The 20761-nt window shown below is 45.6% G+C and overlaps 1 protein-coding gene across 3 annotated transcripts in view; it reads right to left on the bottom strand.

Moving 5' to 3' along the window:
• The window catches only part of LOC147706660 (putative ATP-dependent RNA helicase DDX6), a 233233-nt gene that overhangs the window by 64561 nt on the left and 147911 nt on the right, over positions 1-20761 (bottom strand). For all 3 annotated transcript variants that reach the window (XM_086933166.1, XM_086933165.1, XM_086933167.1), the window contains exon 10: positions 14621-14737. In XM_086933166.1, the coding sequence (XP_086789292.1) occupies positions 14621-14737 (117 nt within the window). The remainder of the gene's footprint in view (positions 1-14620; positions 14738-20761) is intronic.

Raw genomic sequence — 20761 nt, 5'->3', positions numbered from 1 at the left:
ACAATCCTGTTACTATGTATCTGGAAGTAGGGTTCCTGTTGTGTTCGTACCTGCAATTCATTAACTGTACGCAGGGATGTTATCGCCACTAAAAATGCAGTCTTTATGGTAAGCATTTGTAGCGTTGCTTTGTGTAGTGGTTCGAAAGGTGCTCTCATCATTTGTGCTAGAACTATGTTCAAATTCCAAGTTGGTGCTGGTACCATCTTTGGTGGTGCAATCCTCTTCGCACCTTCCAGGAACCTCTTGACCACATGTGAGGTGAAGCAGATCTTCCCTGTTTCCCGTCTTGTATATGCCACAATCGCTGCTAAATGTACTTTCAGTAATGAAAAACATAATTTACTTTGTAGTAAATGTGTGAAGTATTTTAGTACGGTCTTTCTTTGGTAATCTTTCTTGAAAGACGCCTTTGAAGACACCATAGGGTGTACCTTTTCCATTTTGCTGTATAACATTTTCTTGTTGTTGGTTTACTAGCTTCTCTTAGAACTGGTAGTTTGAGATGTGCAAATTTTAAGTCCTCCGGTGCCATGCCGCCAGGCCTAAACTCTATGGTTCTGGATGAAGCACTATCCTGTACTGCATTGTTAGCAAATGTTTTCTTTTTGGAAGTTTGTGCATTGTTCCTTGTGAGATTTCCAGATGGCCCATTGTGGCGTTATGAGAATCATTGTAATTTTTCCGATTCTGCATTTGCTGATCACTTTGTTCAGTAATGGTATTGGGGGAAAAGCGTACGCAAATAAACCTGACCAGTCTATCCCTAGGGACTGGTTGCAAGGTCGCCTGGATGCAAAGTTTAGGCATTTGGCATTGTGGGGTGTTGCAAATAGGTCTATTTGTGGTGTCCCCCATTTTTTTAAAATTGTTTGCACTTCTGCTTGGTTCAGTTCCCACTCGTGGGATGATGTTTGACTGCTCAGCCTGTCTGCTTCTATATTGTCCTTCCCTGGTAGGTGTATTGCTAAAATGTCTGTTTTGAAATGACATGAAAATGAAATTAAAAGTACATTTATAGAGTGCATGGCTACCAGAAGGCCTCCCAGCGCTAGGCAGGACTACTGAATGGGTGCAACAGAGTAATTGATTTAAGGGAACAGAAGGGTTTTAAGTTGTTTCCTGAAAGCAAGGTGACTGGTCTCTTCCCGGAGGTGGAGGCGCAGTGCGTTCCAAAGTCAGCCGGCATTCAGAGAAAATAATCTGCCGCCACTTCTGGCTCGTTTGATTCTGGGGTCTCGATTAGGGGAAGTTCATCCGAGCGGAGCTTTCTCCTTGCTTTATATGGGTGAATTATGGCCGATATCAGAGGAGGGCCTATCCTCAATGGGATCTATTGATAATGCATAGGGATTTAAAGCTGATACGCTCTTTCACTGGGAGCCAATGTAGGAGACAGAGGGCTGGTTTTGCGGAAGGGAATTTGGGAGTTCCCGTCAACAGTCTGGCTGCGCAGTTCTTGATGATCTGCAGTTTTATTAACCACTGAGGTCAAGGCTCCTAGATAAAGCGCATTGCCATAGTCCAACCTAGAGAGTAAAAGAGATTGGACCATAATTTTCTTGGCTTGGGGAGGGAGTAGGGGAGTCACTTTCATCACCACTCTGATCAGGCCAAAGCAGGTTGCTACTGTCTTGCTAGCTTGAGCTTTGAATGGCAGATTCTGGTCAAGTCAGATGCCCAGACTCTTATTTCCGGCTTAGGTTTTGGTACTGGGCCCAGGCATGCTGGCCAGATGGATTTGAGCTACGTATTGTCAAAATTGCCCATATTCATAAGCTCGGTCTTTTCCCCATTTAGTTTCAAAGAGAAAGACCCCATTCATTTTACGACTTCCGTAAGACATGCTTTCTGGGTCGTAGGGTATTGTGTGGATTGGTTTAAGGCCACGACCAGTTGGGTGTCGTCAGCATAGGCGACCATATAGATCCCAAACAGGGCCACGATCGAAGCCAAGGGGACCATATTCACGTTGAAGAGCGTTGGGCTAAACGATGAGCCCTGTGGTACGCCATACTGGAGAGGCCGAGGTTTGAAGCTCATGCCCTCTTCAAAAACCTGGAACGATCGTCCTTTCAAGGAAAGAGCGCAGCCAACTCAGCAGTTCCTGCTGCTCCCAGGTTGCCAAGATGATGAATCAAGATCTGGTGATTCACTGTGTCGAATGCTGCGCTTAGGTCCAATAGGATTATAGCTGCAGAGCCTCCTGCATCTAGGATTTTTGGGAATTGCCCATCTCCAAATCTGTTGTGCTAGAGTCGAGTGCTACAGACTGAGTCCCTCCTTGTTTGTTTATGTAAAACATAGTTGTAGTGTTGGCTGCTTGTATCAACAACTTTTTCCCGTATAGCTCTTTCTGAAAGGCGTTTAAGGCTAAGAACACTGTTTTTAGTTCCAAAATATTTATTTGTTTCACCACAATCTGTGGTGCCCACAATCCCCTTACTTTGAGATTGTTTACATGTGCTCCCCATCCTATTATGGACGCATCTGTTTTTATGGTCACTGTCGGAGTTGGTTGTGTGAAAAGTCTGCCCTGTGCTATGTTTGTCTTGTTTCACCATGCCATCTCTTGATGAACCCAGTTTGTGACAACCACTAGATCCTCTTAACTCCCTATAGCCTGTGACCATTGAGTTCGGAGCCATTCTTGGAACGGTCTCATGTGCAGACAAATAATGGGACCTGAATGAATGCAGGAGGCCATCATTCCTAGTAGTTTCCCCAATGTCCTCATAGCCAGATGATGCCCCTTATGTTATAGAGGAGTCTCCTTCAATAGGGCTGATCTTTTCTCGCTCGGGAATGCTTTCCCTAACAGTGTTTATATTTGCGTCCAAGAACACCTTCTTGTGTTCCGGTTCTATTGATTTTTCCCAGAATATGGAGAGACCCAGCTCAACTAGTGTCTCTACCACTCGCTGTATATGCTGTTTGCAGAGACTGTAAGAGTTTGCTCTTACTAACCAGTTGTGTAAGTAGGGGTAAACATGAATCCCCTGCCTTCTGAGATGTGCTGCTACTGCTGCCCGGCACTTTGTGAACACCCTTGGTGCTGATTTCAGACCGAAAGCCAGTACTTTGAACTGGTAGTGTGGTTTGTTCATGACAAATCTTAACATGTTTTTGGTTTTCTGCTAATTGGGATGTGTGAATACTCATCCTTTAAGTCTATTGTTGCCATGCAATCTTCCCTTTGCACCTGGGGTAGCGCCTCTTGTAGTGCAGTCATTTTGAATCTTTGTGTCTTTATAAACTGGTTTAGAAACCTTAGGTCTAATATTGGCAGTAATGCTCCATTCCACGTGGGAATTCGGAGCATATCTCTATGCGGTACATGTTCTATTGCATGCTTTTTCTCAAGTTCTTTTGAATGTGTCCTTTGCTTTGGCCTCCGGCGTGGAGGTTGTTTTGTTAACTCTATACAGTAACCGTACTGTATTATGTTTAAAATCCACTTGTCTGTGGTTATTTCTCTCCACTTTTGTTGGAAGCGTCCTAGTCTGCCTCCTACTGGTGTGGTATGTTGGAGGAACTGTAAATTGGTTTTCTCTTGGTTTGGTAACTGCTTCTTTTTTGTGTGTACTCTCACTGCTGTTTGTGAGTGTACCTCTTTGTGAGTCCAATCACTTGGTAGAGGTTTGTTGGCCACCTCTTTGCGGCAGACCTCTGCCACGGGGACGCCCTTGAAAGGATCCCCTTCCTTGATATTGCCAGCTTTGTTGCTGTGCCTTCTGTGTGCCCTGGTTTCCCACTTGGTATGTCTGCTGGTAGACCTGATGTGAGGTAGTGGTTTGGGGTGAACCTCTTCCTGCTGATCCTCTCCATGGTTTGCCTCTACGCATGCCTCTGAACTGCAGAGCCCCCATGGATCTTCAGGTTTCGTTGTCCTTTTTTAGTTGATTTACCTTTCGTCAACCACCGTTCCAAACAATTGTTCTCTATCGAGTGGTGAATTAATGATGTTGTTTTGCACTTCTGGCTTAAAGCCTAAGATTCTAAGCCAGGTGTTCCTCCGTTATGCCAATCTTCATTTGCTTGCTAGACGTTTTAGCAGGATCAAGAGCTGATTTTAAACATTTATTAGCAATGTTTTTACCCTCTTCCACCAGGTGGCTAGCTCTTTTCTGGAATTGTTCTTGTCGGTTTTGCAACAGTTCTACCTCCTCCCAATGTTGGTACATATACCTGTTCAGCAATGCATCTGAAGTTGCAAAGGTGCCACTAATTAGCTGCGCTTCTCTCCACCTTCCTTTCTATGAGGTCCATCCTCTTACTTTCCTTGTCTGGAGGTGGTCCCACTGCAGTACGTACATTTGCTCTTTTTCTTGCTGTTGAGGCAATGAGTCGGCTGGCACTGATCCCCTGATGTATATAGGGTTCTTAGAGGAGTGTTTATACTTTTTCCCTGCCCTTGGTGTTATAGCCTTGCATGTAGCAGGCTCTTTGAATGTTCTTTCCTTTGGTCTAAAACATTAGGCAGCAATGGTAGAAATGTGTTCCTTGATTGTGTAGACATCAGAGTCTAATAAAAAAGCATGACTAAGGTTTTTCTTCGTCTAGTTGAAACCAATAAGTTTCTGAGCCTTCTTAATCACCTGATTGCACATGCCAATAATATCTGGGGGTGATGGACTCGATGGATATGATTCCACAGCCTCCTCAGGTGATTCAGCGTCGAGATCTTGCCATTGGAGCTCTTGATTCTCCGAGTTTCATGTTTCTGGGTATGCTTGTTAGTCTTCCTCGACGTCTTCCCCGAAGAAGAATGAACCTTCCTCTTCTTCTTTGATCTGTTCAGGAGTTCTTGGCGGTATTGGTTCTTCGGCAACCCTTTCGGCTTCCATTTCCCTTATTTTCTGCGGTATCTTGAATTGCTTCATGCTTTTGTCGAAGTCTTTTTTGCGTTGAAGGATATTCGCCATTTCAGTTTCGAACCTTCTGCTCTTTCTCAATCTCAGCCTCATGTGTTGCTGCATTTTCCATTTTATGGCCGATGACACTGAACCGGTCGTCGAGGTTTGTTCCGGTCTCTCTCTTAGATGCCGAGGCGCACTTTTCCAGACTGTCTTTTGACATCTTTGTTTTTTCGAGGACCTTGTGGTTCCGTGGTTTACGAACTGGGTTCGATGGTTCCGAACCCGTTCAATAAAGATCGTCGGAAATGGACGATTTTGGTGTCAGCAGACCGCAAATGGCGAGTGTAGCGTGTCTGAGTGTTTTCGTATGAATCGATATAGGAGAACACACTCTAATCAAGGATTTAGTTTGACCCTTCGGGTTCCATCTTGTATATGGCAGCCATTTTGTGTGGTTGCCCTAACATAGGCCCGATGACTGTGGCCGAGCGAGTCCTTGAGACACGTACGCCTTTAGCTGACTTCTGGGTGACCTGGCCGAACTGACTCCTAGCCCGAGGCTGACCTCGCTGAGCCAGTTCCTTGTTCAGCAGCTGGTCTGATAAAGATCAAAGAGCAGGACATGCCCGAGTTTATGGTACACTGCTCCCACCTTTCTATCTCCTTTCCAATCTGTTTCTGCCTTCCCTTTACGACAATCATTAATTTGGGTCGAAGGGTTTACGATGGGTTTGTCCGGCCTGATCAAACAGGAAACCGGGAATGTGCGTGGTCATTTCTGGTGGGTTGGACAACGGAAAATGGGATTGTCTTTGACTGTCGTCATTCGCTACTTTTTGAAATGTTACACTGTCATTGGTCAGTTTTTGATGCACCGAATGTAAATTGGAATGTTGCCTGAGGCTTGATTTTTGGCATAAAAGACCATGCTCCGCTTAACGAATGTGTGCAGTCTGACGAACTACCCCTGTGTACTTCGTAGATCTCTGTTCCTGGTTGCAGCCAATAAACTTTGGTCTTTGACGTCATCAAGAAGTATCCTGTGTCTCTGTTTGCCAAGACAGGGGAACTCGAAGGTTTTAGGCGTTCTCCCTGACGCCGCTGGGTTCTAAAAACCCGGTCCTTCCGTTGGCACCCAACGTGGGGCGACTTCAGCGGTACCGGTCCAAGCCAGAGGTTCGTGAGAAGCTTCGTGTGAAAATTCTGGAGGAAGGCTAGCTACTTCATCGACCCCTGTATGTCGTCGTGGTCCGAAAGTCTTTGCTGCGAGGTTTCCCGCTTTCCGACGGCTACGAAGGACTGCTGCCCTGACTGTCGCCCTGTTTTGGAGCCTTAGACGTTTGTAGAGCGAGACGATTGACGGGTCTTCTGGTGACGCCATCGACATCTCAGTTAAGTATAAGCGGAGCGTCTCCTAGTCCTTAGTTTGTTTTGTATCCTTGAGTGGATAGCTTTGATTTGGTACCTGCAGGCCCCAAAGACAAGGGATTTGTGTATTCACGAGATTATCGTTTTAAGATTTCCCTTGTTGTTTGAAGCTAGACTAGTGAGCAAGATGCCGGGTTTTAGCAGTCTTAGAAAATTGTTTAGTTGCGGTACTTTGAGGGATTCCCGGTTAGAGGATTCGTGTCCGGTTCCTCCGATCGGAACTCCTACATATGAGTTGTATGTGAAGCATGGTGTAGGTCCTATTAGTTATAATGAGATCTGGGTAAAATATACGAAGAGTGACGGTGTCCTACAGTGGCACCGTTACGGTAGTTTTGAAACTGAAATTCTAGATAACCTCGAAGTGAAGTTGTTCAAGAAGAAAGCCCGGCCGGCGATGTTTGACTCTTTCCGCATATGGCGCAAAGAAGCCAAACAGAAAGAAATAAAATTAGCGAAAAAGAATAAGAGAGGTATGTCAATGGTGCAAGCTGCCATTGCGTACAGAGATAATGAAGAAGAGCAAGAAAGTGAACAGATGCTTAGAGTGAGGAAGTTAGCGGTAGATAGATGCTATCCAGTCTTGCCGTCTAAAGAGCAGAAAGACGAGAAAGTTCTTACGAAAGATCCTTTAATGTCGCATCTGTTAAATTCACCGCCACCTTATGCGCAGAATGCTACGGCACCACCGCCACCAGCTGTGGCTGTGCAACTGCCGGTTGTTTTGCCTCCTGTGATTCCTCTACAGCCAGCTCCTTCGTTGGCTACTGTTCCTTTGGCGCATTCTCCTCAGGGGCCGCCAACTTTGTCCTTTTCTACGACTGCTGCTTCTATGCCTGTCTCTACTGCTTCTGTGTCTGTTCCAACTTTGGATTCTTCTACTACTGTTTCGTCTCCCCTTGTTCTTCCAACTACTCCTTCTCCTCGACAGCGGATGACCACTGCTTTTTCTGGTTTCCTGACTCCTTGGGACAATTAGGTATGTCTCCTGTGAGTGAGCGTAGACAGCTGCGTAGTCAATTGCCTGATACAGATGAACGAGTGGTTCTAGATCACATGGCTCGTAGATGGGTTACGTATGCGTCCCAGTACAATCTTGAGGGTATTATGGATGTTTTCCGGCAATGCGAAGCACCGAAGCAACGTTATGTTTGAGATCATGTGTGCGTTCCTCCATGAACAATGGACGAACAAAGTGGGTAAAGCTCCTGAAGAGCTATTCCGGTTGCGTTCCGAATTTGCAAAAGGAACGATCGTGAGTCTCCTCGACATCAAGAGAGCGGTGTCCACGTTATTGTCATTCCGAAGTAATGTCCCTTCTGAACGATTGCTTGAGCCTGATTAGTCAGTTGGGAGACAAGCGCGTCAGTACCCGATGCGAGAGGTTCCTCCAGTCTGGAGACCTGCTGATGCGAATGCTCATCCACCTGTTGCGCACTTTCAGAGAGTATGGGTACATGTTCCATGGAAGCGTGCTGAAGTTTTAGCGCTTAAACAGACTTTGCCTGATCCGCGGAAAAATTCAGCGGGATATTATAAAGAGCTTACGCAAACAGTGAGTTTGTGCATTATGAATTTGGCGGACATAGATTTGTTATTTGGGAATGTTGTTCCACAGCCCATCTGGAATGTCATTCGACATACAGATCATGATAATGAATTGGGTGATTCGTGGGTGAACCTTGTCGCTGCGAACGATAGACAAGTTGGAGGTGCTAAGCCTGAATATATCATTACTGAACTTCCTGGTAGGATTATTACTTTTATGAAGACTTTTATGCCTGAAGTACGTGTGAATTGTGACAAGTTGTCTGCATGTAAGCAGAAGAAAGATGAGACTGTGTCGGACTTCTTTTCGCGTTTCGAGGAAACGTTTGTCGATCATAGTGGTCAGGATATGGCTACCGAGGGTGGCCAGAGATTGTTCGTCGACAAGTTTGTACACAATCTTCTTCCTGAGTTATGCACTAAGTTGAAGGATTCTGAGAGTGCTTGGCCTGTTTCTACATCGGCGCGGATTTTAGCTACGGCTCAGTACTATGAGAATAGACGTAAGGATGAGTTAGAGAAAGCGGACAAGAAGACTAAGGAATTGAAGACTAAAGTTCTTCAACAAGGTTATCCGCCCCGTGTTAATATTCAGCGTGATTACCAACAATCACAACAGTATTCGAGGAACTCGCAAAGAGACGAGACTCAACGGCGTTTTCCGTATGGCCCTAATCAGTGTGCGTATTGTAAGGAAGAAGGCCATTACAAGAATAGTTGTCCGGTTTTGCTGCAACGTGGGAATAGTGCTCCTGGTGTGAGAGGTAGAGGTGCTCAGCAAGCACCTAGAGGTAGAGGTCGTGGGCAGAATGCGCGCCCTTTGCCTCCACAAAATTCGATGAATAGTTTTGACCAACAGCAGAATTCATCTGGTAGGACAGCACAGTACTATGTGGACGATTACTATGTTGAGGGTGATGAAGCACATGGTAATGATTGTTAGGACAGCCATGGACAAAGAGAGGGAGTTGTTTCAGTTCCAGTAGATCAGAACGGACCTTACGTTGAGGTGATTGCATCAGGTGTGTCAGAGCCTTTTCTGCTAGACACTGGTGCTACGAAGAGTTCGATTATGCATTCTAAGCTCCCTGGCGCACCTTTATCTGGCTTTAATAATGTTTCTGTAGGTTTTTCTGGCGCCCCCGTTATGAATCCGATTTCTGCCCCATTGCCCCTTTCCGTTGGTCCTCGTAGGTTTGAAGCACCCCTTCTCTTGACTACAGGTTGTAATGAGAATTTGTTGGGTTTAGACTTGTTGAAGAGATTGTATGCGACTTTGTACTGTTCTCCGTCAGGAGTACATCTTACTCTGGGTGAGAATGTGATCTCTCCAATATATATATATATATATATATATATATATATATATATATATATCGAAAGATTGTCTTCCATCGGAATTGTCTGCATTACCAGATTCATTGTGGGCTACGGGTCCAAATGATGTGGGCCTGTTAGAGATTCCCCCATATGTTGTCACACTGAAGGTGAATGCTAAGTTACCGCGCATTCCGCAGTATCGCATTTCGAGTGATGGTGAGCGTGCACTTTTAGCGATCATTTATGATCTGATTGATAAAGGTGTTATTGAAGAGACGCGAGGTAACGTGTGCAATAGTCCGGTTTTGCCGGTTCTGAAGAGAACTGATCCTTCACAGCCTCCTGTATATAGATTTGTCATTGATCTTCGCGAAGTGAACAAGATTGTTGTTCCACAATTTCCTGTTGTTCCTGACATTACTGCATTATTGACTTTGATTCCGGCTTCTGCCACTTGGTTCTCGGTGATTGACTTGAAGAATGCTTTCTTCAGCATCCCGATCGCCATGGAGAGCAGGGATATTTTCGGATTCTCTTTCTCTCTATTGTGAGAGTCCGTCGATTTACAGTCAAGCTTTGAAGACACAACTTGATTTGTTGGTTTTACCTGAGGGTGCAGCCCTTATCCAGTATGTTGACGATTTGCTAGTTGCCGCAGACACTGAGGAGATTTGTAAGGATGCCACTTTGTCTTTATTACGACACTTATCTGATTGTCACCATAAAGTTTCTCTCTCGAAATTACAATTTTGTCGACAAGAAGTTACCTACTTAGGTCACCTCTTATCGAAGGAGGGAAGGAAACTGACCGCAGAAAGAATTCAAGCCATTGCGAAAATGAGTGTTCCTACGACACAGAGAGAAGTACGTGCGTTTTTGGGTATTACGTCGTACTGTAGACAGTGGATTCCCAATTTTTCTCTGTTAGCGAAACCTTTGATAGCCCTTACTGTTAAGGATACTCCAAATCCTATTCCTTGGACTGACGAATGTCAAAAGAGCTTTTCTGAACTACGTAATGCGCTGTGTTCGGCTCCTGTGTTGGGTACTCCCGACTACAGTAAGCCTTTCACATTGTATGTCCACGAGAGAGAGGGATGTGCATTGTCGGTTTTGACTCAGCAGTTTGGCGATAAGCAACGCCCATGTGCGTACTTTGTCAGCTTTGGATCCGGTAGCTAGAGCATTGCCAAGTTGCTTGAGAGCTACGGCAGCAGCGGCTGTTTCAATTCGACAATCTGCTGGTTTGGTTATGGATAATACGTTAGTGGTCATGGTTCCACATGCAGTGGATACCTTGTTGAATCGTACGAAGACACAGCACTTAACTAGTGCTCGGTTGTCAGGGTATGAGCTGACATGGTTAGCGAGTCATGTGCATATAAGAAGGTGTACCCAGCTACATTGTTGCCAATTTCGCTTGAGACAGATGACGATAGTGAAGAACAGCATGATTGTTTTCTAAGAACCGAAGAAGAGCCGAAAGGGAGAGTGGACCTTAGGGACACTCCTCTTTCTGATTGTGACGATGCTTTGTGGGTTGATGGTTCGTGCTTCAAGTTACCAAATGGTGATACGACTGCAGCCTATGCTGTGACTACTTTGCATACGGTTGTTGAAACTGCACGCATCCCACATAACTCCGCACAAGCGGCTGAATTGATTGCACTTACGAGAGCATGTGTATTGGCGAAAGGAAAACGAGTGAATGTGTACACGGATAGTCAGTATGCGTTTGGTGTGGCTCATAGCTTTGGACGTTTGTGGCGTGAACGTGGATTTTTGACATCGCATGGTACGAAGATACAACATGGACAACTGGTGAATGAACTCCTTGAATCTCTTACGCTACCACTGCAAGTTGAGATTGTGAAATGTAGTGCCCATAAAAAGGTTACGGATGATGTTAGTCGTGGTAATGCATTTGCGGATGAAGTTGCGAAAGAGACTGCTAGAAATGTGATGAGTCGAATGTATGTTGCGGGTCCGGCGAGATGGGTTCCAGAGAAGAGTATGTGTGAAGATACTATTGAGAGCGTGAAATCTATTCAGAGTGAGGCCACAGAGAAAGAGTTGGATGAATGGAGAGAGAGTAAGGGTAGATTGGATTCAAATGGTTGTTGGACTGATTTGTCAGAACATCAGAGATGGTTGTTGCCTAATGCGTATGTGCTTCCAGTTGTTACAATGGCTCATGGAATGGCACATATTAGTGTGAAAGGGATTTGAAAAGTTGTTGGCCCCGGTTTGGCAGAATGTGGGGATTCCCAAATGTGCAGAGAATTTGGTCAGAAACTGTATGGTATGTTTGATGCATAATCCTGGTAAGGGAACTCCAACACCAGCTGGTCATTTTGCTCCTCCTATGTATCCGTTCGAGGCCTTGCAGCTAGATTTTATTCATATGGAGAGATGCAACAACTTGAAGTATGTGTTAGTGGTTGTTTGTTCTTTTTCTAGATGGGTAGAAGCTTACCCCCTTAAAGACAACACTGCCTTGTCCACAGCAAAAGCCTTGATAAATAGAATTTTTCCCGAGATTTGGAAAGCCGAGAATTATCTGGAGTGAGGGTCTCGGGATTAGGCAGAAATTCCACGCTGCGAACCACCCCCAATCAGCTGGTTTAGTTGAGTGCTATAATGGCACTTAAGTTGAAATTGGCTAAAATTCAAGAGAGCACTGGTTTACAATGGCCAGATGCCTTGCCATTAGCACTTCTGTCTACAAGGATGACTGTGCATTCACAAATGGGTTTGAGTCCGTACGAGGTTGTGTTTGGTCGCCCAGCGAACATTTGGGGCGTACCAAGACCAACGAGATTTAGAGATCTCGAGTATCCTGCATTGCTTGATTATTTGTGTGAACTGACAACTAAAATGAGTGTTTTACGCCAACAGGTGCATGACAGTCTTCCACAAGCTTCAGAGGATCCAGGGCACTCCATCAAACCTGGCTCCTGGGTCTTTGTGCGTAATTTTCAGCGGACCAAAAACGAACAACCCCGCTGGACTGGGCCCTACCAAGTGCTCCTGTCAACAAGATCTGCGGTACGAGTGCAGGGTAAACGAAACTGGATCCACGGATCGCATACCAAAAGGGCACCTTTGCCCTTGCCTTACGATAAGTGGGTCCAGGAGGGACTTGCGGACTCTGAAACAGAAGTCGTCCCACGGTTCATACCGTTCAGCGATGCTAGATTGATTGGAACAAACTCAGAGAAAGAAAGCGACAGAATCTTACAAGCATCAGTACCTCCTTCAGATCGATTGGACACTACCGAGACTCATCTTTTGTTCGTTGACCAAGAATTTGCTGGAAGAAATCGTTATAATTTGAGATCGAGAATTTTGGACAGATAAAAAACTAATAAAGATTGTTTTTTTCCCGTTTGCAGGTTAACTCTTCACCAAGGATCTGCTCATTTTTTGTTTTTTGAACCGCCATCCGGTTCTTGCTGCTAGGGTCGCGTTTGCTCATGTCTTGGGAGTGCAAGCCTGAAACACTAGGTCGAGGGTTCTGTTGGCCCGAGGCAGCCTTCCTGGGTTTAGCAGAGGCATTCCTGAGCAGAATCAACCAACCACCGCGGGCAGCACATTTAGTTTAGGATGGATTTCTTTGAATTGGAGAGACCTGTACAGACATTGACTTTTAGAAAACGAATATGCAAAATAATATCGAAGAGATGTTTAATATCATGTTTATTTTTACTATTGAGCCTTATAATATTTATAACTGGTTATGTAACATTTGTTTTTAAAATGACGGTTAATCCCACTGTGCAACCTACACCTTCACCCACTATTTCTTCTCATTCTTTTCATCCTTTGCCTGAACATGAGGTAGTCAGACGATTGGAATTTGCTAACAATTCCTTCATACAACTTCTGCACCAACACCAGTTAGTGATGAATACGACAAACTGTTGGATTTGTGGTTTGATGCCTCATACAACTGACAATCATTAATTTGGGTCGAAGGGTTTACGATGGGTTTGTCCGGCCTGATCAAACAGGAAACCGGGAATGTGCGTGGTCATTTCTGGTGGGTTGGACAACGGAAAATGGGATTGTCTTTGACTGTCGTCATTCGCAACTTTTTGAAATGTTACACTGTCATTGGTCAGTTTTTGATGCACCGAATGTAAATTGGAATGTTGCCAGAGGCTTGATTTTTGGCATAAAAGACCATGCTCCGCTTATCGAATTTGTGCAGTCTCTGACGAACTACCCGTGTGTACTTCGTAGATCTCTGTTCCTGGTTGCAGCCAATAAACTTTGGTCTCTGACGTCATCAAGAAGTATCCCGTGTCTCTGTTTGCCAAGACAGGGGAACTCGAAGGTTCTCCCCGACGCTGCTGGGTTCTAAAAACCCGGTCCTTCAACCTCTGCCGTTCCGGAGTTTTTATCCAAGGATCCTACGGTCTGTTTTGCTTGGATGCAGCTGCGGTTGCCAAATGCTTTGACGCTGAGGATTCCTTTGTAGGTCTAGAGTCTGATTTTCGAGACTCTTCTAGTTTTTTCAAGGTCGACGACTCTTACCTCCTTCGAAGTCTTCTTCGCAACTTCCATGACTTCTTTCCTCGACGCGTTCTGCTCCTTTGGCAACGTTATCTTCCTCCTTACTGGAGAGGCCCAGGTCTCGCAGCGATGGTCCTTGGCCTTGCATGTTGTAATTGGCTCGTTGCTGCCTTTTTCTTGCCCTCAACGTCTTCCGAGTGAAGACTGAGCAGGCGTTACATTCGTCACTGATGAACCAGCGGCAGGAACAGGTTACAGACCGGGTGCTGATCCTTTTGAGCATTTTTGTGATGGCAGTTCTTACATAACTTAAACGGCATCTTGTTCATTACCGCACCCAGGGAGCCCTCTGCATGCACATTCTCCGATCGTCTACGAAGTTCTTGATTTCTTCCCTTCGTCGAACTGCGGTCGTCGTAGATTTAAAGTTGAAAGCGGAAGACACTGTTCTACCGATTTTCTCTCCAATCTTGGGAGCTTCTCGGTATCGATCCACACCCAACGGCAGAAAAAAAGAATCTGAAGCTGGCTACGAAAGGTGGACGTCACAGAAGGGCATCAAATGGTGCTATGTCGTCGACACCCACCAACAGCAAAAAAAAAAAGAAAAGAAATACTATAATTCTGGACCCAACCACTAGATGGCGGAATACTACACAGCATCGTGAATCCAGAAAAGATTCAAGCTGCAAAACTACATCTGTAAGGATGTGGATCTTTGTTTTATAACTGATAAAACAAAAAAAACAAAAAAAACTGTTTGGACGTAGACTCAAGCATGTATAAACTGCACACTCCAGATACAGAAACACATATAATCTGGATACAGAAACACAAGCAGACTGAATCCAGATGCAGCGTGGTTGCAGAACACTGCAATCCCAAAACAATTCCAGACAGTGCTCCATGCAGGAGAAACCACCCCTCCGCCGCCCCAAGGCACTTACCTGCATCATCTTGGCATGGATGTAGAAGCAGGAATAGCCGAGCTGGGAGATCTTCCGAGCAAGAAGCTCTACTCGCTGAGTTGAGTTACAGAAGATGATGGATTGGTTGATTTGCAGCTATAAATGAAAACCATGAATTAGGCACACAATTTTAGCACTAAACATTCTGCAACAGTTTTGGGGGATTCTGGGAGTCTGCGAAAATTATTAGTGAGTTCTAATGGACAGCAGAGTAAAATAAATGGTTTGAGGAGGTTTAAATGCATTGGAGCGCAAATCATTTTTACACAGTAGTTAGTCTTTGAAAGTCCTAGAATGAGGTGGCATTTAGATCAAATCTATTACACTTAATTTAATTTCTGCATAATTAAAGACAGCATTTGGTGTAAATCTGTTCAGTAGCCTTGGAAATAATGAGGGAAATACAAATTGTTAGATATAGGGAACTGGATCCTCCGAGGAATCAGCAGGCCCTTTTGTTGAAATCTGCTTTGCTGCCAACACTTGAACCAGGAATTGTTACCCGCCACCTTGGGACTCTGCTTGAGCGAAGTCCCATAAAAAATAAAGAAAGAGGGGCAGGACAGAAATACCCTGACCACCTAGCACTGGGGGAGGGGGGGGGGGGTGGTGGGGGGAGCATGGGCCCCCACATTTCTTTGAAGAAGCTCAAGTCCCGGGGCACTGCTTTGTAATATGCGGGGTTGCACTTCTGGCACTCCCTCGTCCTGGAGAATGCCACCTCCTCGGGACAAACAAACGTAAAATAATGCACGGGCTGCTCGGCCACCCTGCAGCCCCAGCAACCGCCGCCTGCAGTGGTGCTTTTGTTTAATTGAATGTGGGGGGACACAGGACCCCCTCCGCCGTTAACTGGGGAACTGCCAGCTCCCCGGGGCTTTGACATCCATGCGAGGCACACCCCCACAACGCCCTGGAACCACCACCTTCCCAGGACTACTTTCATTGAATGTGGGGGGCCGTACAGACCCTCACTGCTTCTGGGAAATGCCACCTCCTCGGGCACTTTAAAATGAGGATGCAGGAGGGCACCCCACACCCTAGGAGGGCCCGCTAGGACCCTGGGAACCACCACCTCCACGTTGCCAAATCCCCAAAAAAAAAGGTAGGGGCAGCCCTCCTGGAGCCCCCCACCCACCAGGGATGGCACCTACTGTGTCCCAGGGTGCCCACCCCAGAGACCTCGCTGTTGCTGTGGCTTGGTGGGACCTTTACTGTTCCCGCTAAGCCGCAGCAAACGCTCAGCTTTCAGCAAGTGAGAGCTTAGAAATGCTCTTGCTTGCTGGAAGCGGAGCAGAACAGCTTTCAGACACAGGGAGAACCACGTTTAGCAGCTCCCTATGACTGAAAGCAATGCCGACTTCCGCAGGAGGTGGGGAGCCGGCAGGGACTGCAAGGGCATTCAGGCTCCCCCTGCAGTACCAGCAGACATGGCCAGGCGCTGGGGGAATGTGGTCTTCGGGGCAAAATTCGGCCTCCGGGGTCGTGGTGTATACATACACATTTGTAATGTATACAAAAAAAGTGTATATATACCTTAAAAGGCCAGGCCCCCAAGCAGTCCCCCTCACCCATTGTAGAAAGGCTGGCCCCGGGGGTTACAGTCCCCATGGCACAAATCGTCTCTGGTAAAGGGGGCAACACAGCCACCGTTACTTAATAAAATTAAGAATCTTAAATTTGCCCAGCAAGTTTGGAGAGTGTCCCAATTTTGCAATGCAGTCCCTTTGCTGATGTCTGCGGTCCTCCTCGTGTTTGCCCTCTTCCCCGAGGGCACCCTCGAAAGGATGGTTTCCCTGCTGGAATTGCCAATTCTGCTGCTGCCCTTATTGCTGGCCCTGGCTTACCCCTTGGTAGGTTAACTAGTTTGTTTGGTGCGAGGTTTTGGGTTGATGGTTACCTCTGCCTGCTGGTCTCAAGGGTGTGCCTCTCCTCATGCTTCTGAATTGTAGTGCACCCATAGACCTTGCTGTATCATTGTCTTTTTTCAGTTGATTCAGCTTTTCATCTACAACGCTACCAAATAGCTGTTCCCCACGAAGGGTGAGTTTAGTATGTTATTCTACATTTTGGCTTGAAACCGGATATTCTCAGCCATGCACGTCTTCTCTCGATAATGCTGATCATCATCCGTCTGCTAGATGTGTCTGGAGCGTCTAGGGCAGATTTTAAACATGTGTTTGTTATGTTCTTTCTCTCTTCCACTAAGTGGTTTCCCCTTCTTTGGAACTGTTCAGGCAGGTGCTTTAGTAGTTCTCCTACATCTCTCAAATGCTGATATGCGTGCCTGGTTAGCAATGCATTTGAGTTTGCAATGTGCCACTGAATTGCTGTACTCCCCTCGACCTTTCTCCCCACAAGGTCCTTCCTCTTGCTCTCCTTGTCTGGCGGTGGTCCAACATTAGCCCTTTTCCTGGCTGTAGATGTAATGGTTGAGTCAGCTGGCACAGACCATTTGATGTACAGTGGGTCCTTTGAAGGTTTGTATTTCTTCTCCCCTCTTGGTGCGACTGCCTTACAAGTTGCAGGCTCTTTAAATGCCTCTCTCCCTTGATCCAGTACACATGGTAGCATGGGTAGAAACTGGCTCCTTGATTGTGTAGGCAGTAAAGTTTCTAGTAGAAAGCATGTTTGTGGCTTTTCCTCTTCAAGTTGCACTCCATATGTGTTGCTGCCCTTTTTATGACTTGGTTGTACATCCCAATGTCATTTGGAGGTGAAGGAAACAAAGCATGTGTCTACCGCCTTTTCTGATGATTCAGCGTCGAGACCCTGCCATTATAGGTCTTGAGCCTCCAAGGTTGCTGAGCCCACATACATTAGTGCCTCATCTCCTTCATCCTTGAAGAATTCCTCTTCATTGAGCAGTCAGGGAGTCGGTGACGACAGATTCCTCGACCGATTTCTCTGCTTTAGTCAATGTTTTCGGCTGTATCTTGAATTGCTTCAAGCTGTAGATGAATTCCTTTTTGCGTGGCAAAATATTTGCCATCTCCGCCTTTAGCCTCTTTCTTTTTCTCCATCTCGAACATGTATGTTTCAGCGTCGAGACCCTCAGCCTTTCTCTTCGTGCTTGACGCCGCCGACACGGTCGTAGAAGGCTGTTTCGACTTCTTGTTTCGACGTCTAGGCGTCTTATTCGTGACAGTCTTTCGTCGTCTTCGGTTTTTCATGAGTTTTCTGTGTCACAGAGTGCTTTTCTAAGGATCCCACGGATTGTTTCTCTTCGGAGGCAGCTGCGTTCATCGACTGTCAACCCCAAGGCTCCCTTCAAGGTCTTTGACACTTTTTTTTATCTCTCATCCGGTCTTTGATGTCGACGGCGCTCATACCTCCTTCGAAGACTTCTTCTCGACCTCTACAACTGAATGTGTCCTTGTTGACTTCAGGGCCTTCGGTGAGGTTGTCCTCCTCTTCGCTGGAAAGGCCCAGATCTCTAGGCGACAGTGCTGGCCCCTGGCCCTGCATATTGTAGTAGGCCCATCTCTGGCTCTCTTACCATCAAGGTTTTTGGGGTGAAGGCTAAGCACGCATTGCAATCTTCACTCCGGTGATCCAGCGGCATTGCCGCGCACAGGGAGCCGCCTGCATGCGTATTCTCAGTGTCGAAATTCCATACGTTCCCTTTTCGGCACACTCCAGCTCATTAAATTGTAGTCCGGTACGTCGAAAAGACATTTATCGCTAAGTTTAATCTATACTCGCCAATTCTTCTCTCCGAATCTATGGAGCTCCTTCCGTATCGATCTAGACCCAACAGTGGGAAGAAAGAATCTGAAGATGGCGACCAAAGGTGGGAGCTTTTGGAGGAAGTAAGTCGATGTCACAGGACGACACCAAATGGTGGTATGTCGATGCCCACCAACAAAAAACAAAAACAAGCATTTGCAATGCAATAGGTCTCGCATATGCGAGAGTTTAAGCTGTTGCCATTGTAAATGGCAATGCCTTTTATTTATCAGTTTTGATAATTAACACAAATAAAAAGCATTGTCATTTACAATTGCAAACGCTGACACTCTTGTAAATGCGAGACCCATTTCATTTCAAGGAAGCAGCCGCCATTATCCCGGGCTGCTTGGAAAGTGAAAGTGTGCATGGGATGCTGAATGTTGTAGGAAGGCAAAAACCACAGTTGATGGACAGAATGCAGAACAAGGTCATACATTCACCCCAGTACAGAGATCTGGGCCTAAATCCATCGTTTTTTTGCATTCCACACCACCCAGTTCAGACATGGCCATATGCTGTAGGAAAGCATTTTGTGCCTTCAGTAGGAGAAACTCAAAGAAAATAGTGCTTACAGACTTAATAAGACATACCCTGTAAAAGAAGTAAAGGGGGCAGTCCTAATGGGACAAGACGGTACAAAGGAGGGACTAAAAAGCCAAGGACAATGACAAGCCAATGAAAAATATGGGCGGAGCTTCAACGCCATACTCTAATACAGCATGCTTCGCAGAGCAACGCATGCGCGCTGCCCAAGCTCGACCTAAAAAAGGATGCCAAAAATACAGTTCTTCTAGGCAAATCTCTTCAATTGACATCTCATAATGACAATTGTATGAAAACGGGCTGTAACACAGTCTATCACGGCAGATCTTTGCTCCTCCTCACTTATTTCCCACGCCTGTTACCTCTCCCGTATCCATAATACCACATAGTTTACTGCCTACAGCGATAACCAGCGGAGGAAATTGGATCAAGAACATACAAGATAAAAACACATTAAAGGCACCTGCAGAGCTAATCAGTTACTAAGCAACTATGGTTATTACAGGTGTCACTCAAGCCAAAAAGTGTATTTGGAGGTTAAATAACCTCATGCAGTCATTGCCTGTAGGACAATAAGTATACAGAAAACCACGATGAATAAAAGAACCATTTAATTACATCAATTATCGATCAATCCAAATAATCTACAAAAGTCATAATAAACATGTAAATTAGTGCAATGTGACCCCAGTATGACACCCAAGCCAAAATAAAATGATATACATCAAAGTAGAGTTGCAAAAGGCCTGGCTTGTTCATAAGAAACGACCAACTAAAGTTCCCAACTAGTTCAGTAGGTGATGATTCTTTTACTGGTTTGTTTATTATGTCAAAAACGTTTCGAAAGAGACTAGGTTACAAGGATTTCATCAGGACAATTCTAATAAGGGGACATCTGTGGAGATGACTATAAGGCTACTTGTCCTGCACCAGAATTCTACGTGAATGTAAGGTATTTTTCCTGAACTGCCTAATGAATTGAATACTACTATCACGTGCGAAGAAAATCACCACAGTGGGTTAGTGAGATTATAAAGCGAGGTACTCTGGGGGGTTGGGGGGGTTCAGCCCTGTAGTGTTAAAGTACGTAAGAAGGTTATAAGAGCCTTTGAAAAGGTTTGAGTGGGCTAAAATCCAACGGTTTGGCACAGTGAATAAACAAAATGAATGAACTCACCCCTGGAAGCAATATAGAAACTAATGAATTAGAGTTTAACGGGACAGCGAGATTTCAAATATAATGTTGACTGAAGAAATAGTTTCAGCGGGCCGTCTTGGGGCTGCATAGCCAAGATTCTGCAAAACATACGCGGCAGGAGAGCAAGCACTCACTGGAGTGTAGCGAAGAAGCAGATGCCCTGATAAACAGGACGGGACAGTAACTTTCATTGATAAGAGCACAAGCACGCGCCGCGCCCAAGAAGAGCGTAAACGTTTCACTATGATCTAAAACGAGGCTTGGTTCGCGATGTGTTTTCCCACCGAGTCATGTTCCGATGACAAAGACAAACGAGCGCTGCGATAATTGATAACATCAGGTGTCAGCCACTCGCTCCCGCAAGTGAATCACCACACGTAGACGTGGTGCCATTGAAGACAATGTAACACGTGCACGTTTTTGGCTGAAAAGCCGAAGCCTTGGCTAAAGGGCTTTTGCCTATGCAGCGCATGCGCAATGAGTAGGCGAGACCTAAAAAGAAGAAAAAATACCACAATTCTGGACCCAACCACTAGATGGCGGAATAATGCACAGCATGGGAATCCAGAAATATTCACGCTGCAAAAATCTATATACATAAACACACACAGAAACACTGGGGAAAAAAAGAAAGGTTAAAGAGACAT

Source organism: Lissotriton vulgaris, chromosome 7, assembly GCF_964263255.1.
Source record: "Lissotriton vulgaris chromosome 7, aLisVul1.2, whole genome shotgun sequence".
NCBI classification, from domain to species: Eukaryota; Metazoa; Chordata; class Amphibia; order Caudata; family Salamandridae; genus Lissotriton; species Lissotriton vulgaris.
The sequence above is the reverse complement of the archived record's forward strand: the minus strand, read 5'-3'. Positions and strand labels throughout refer to the sequence as shown.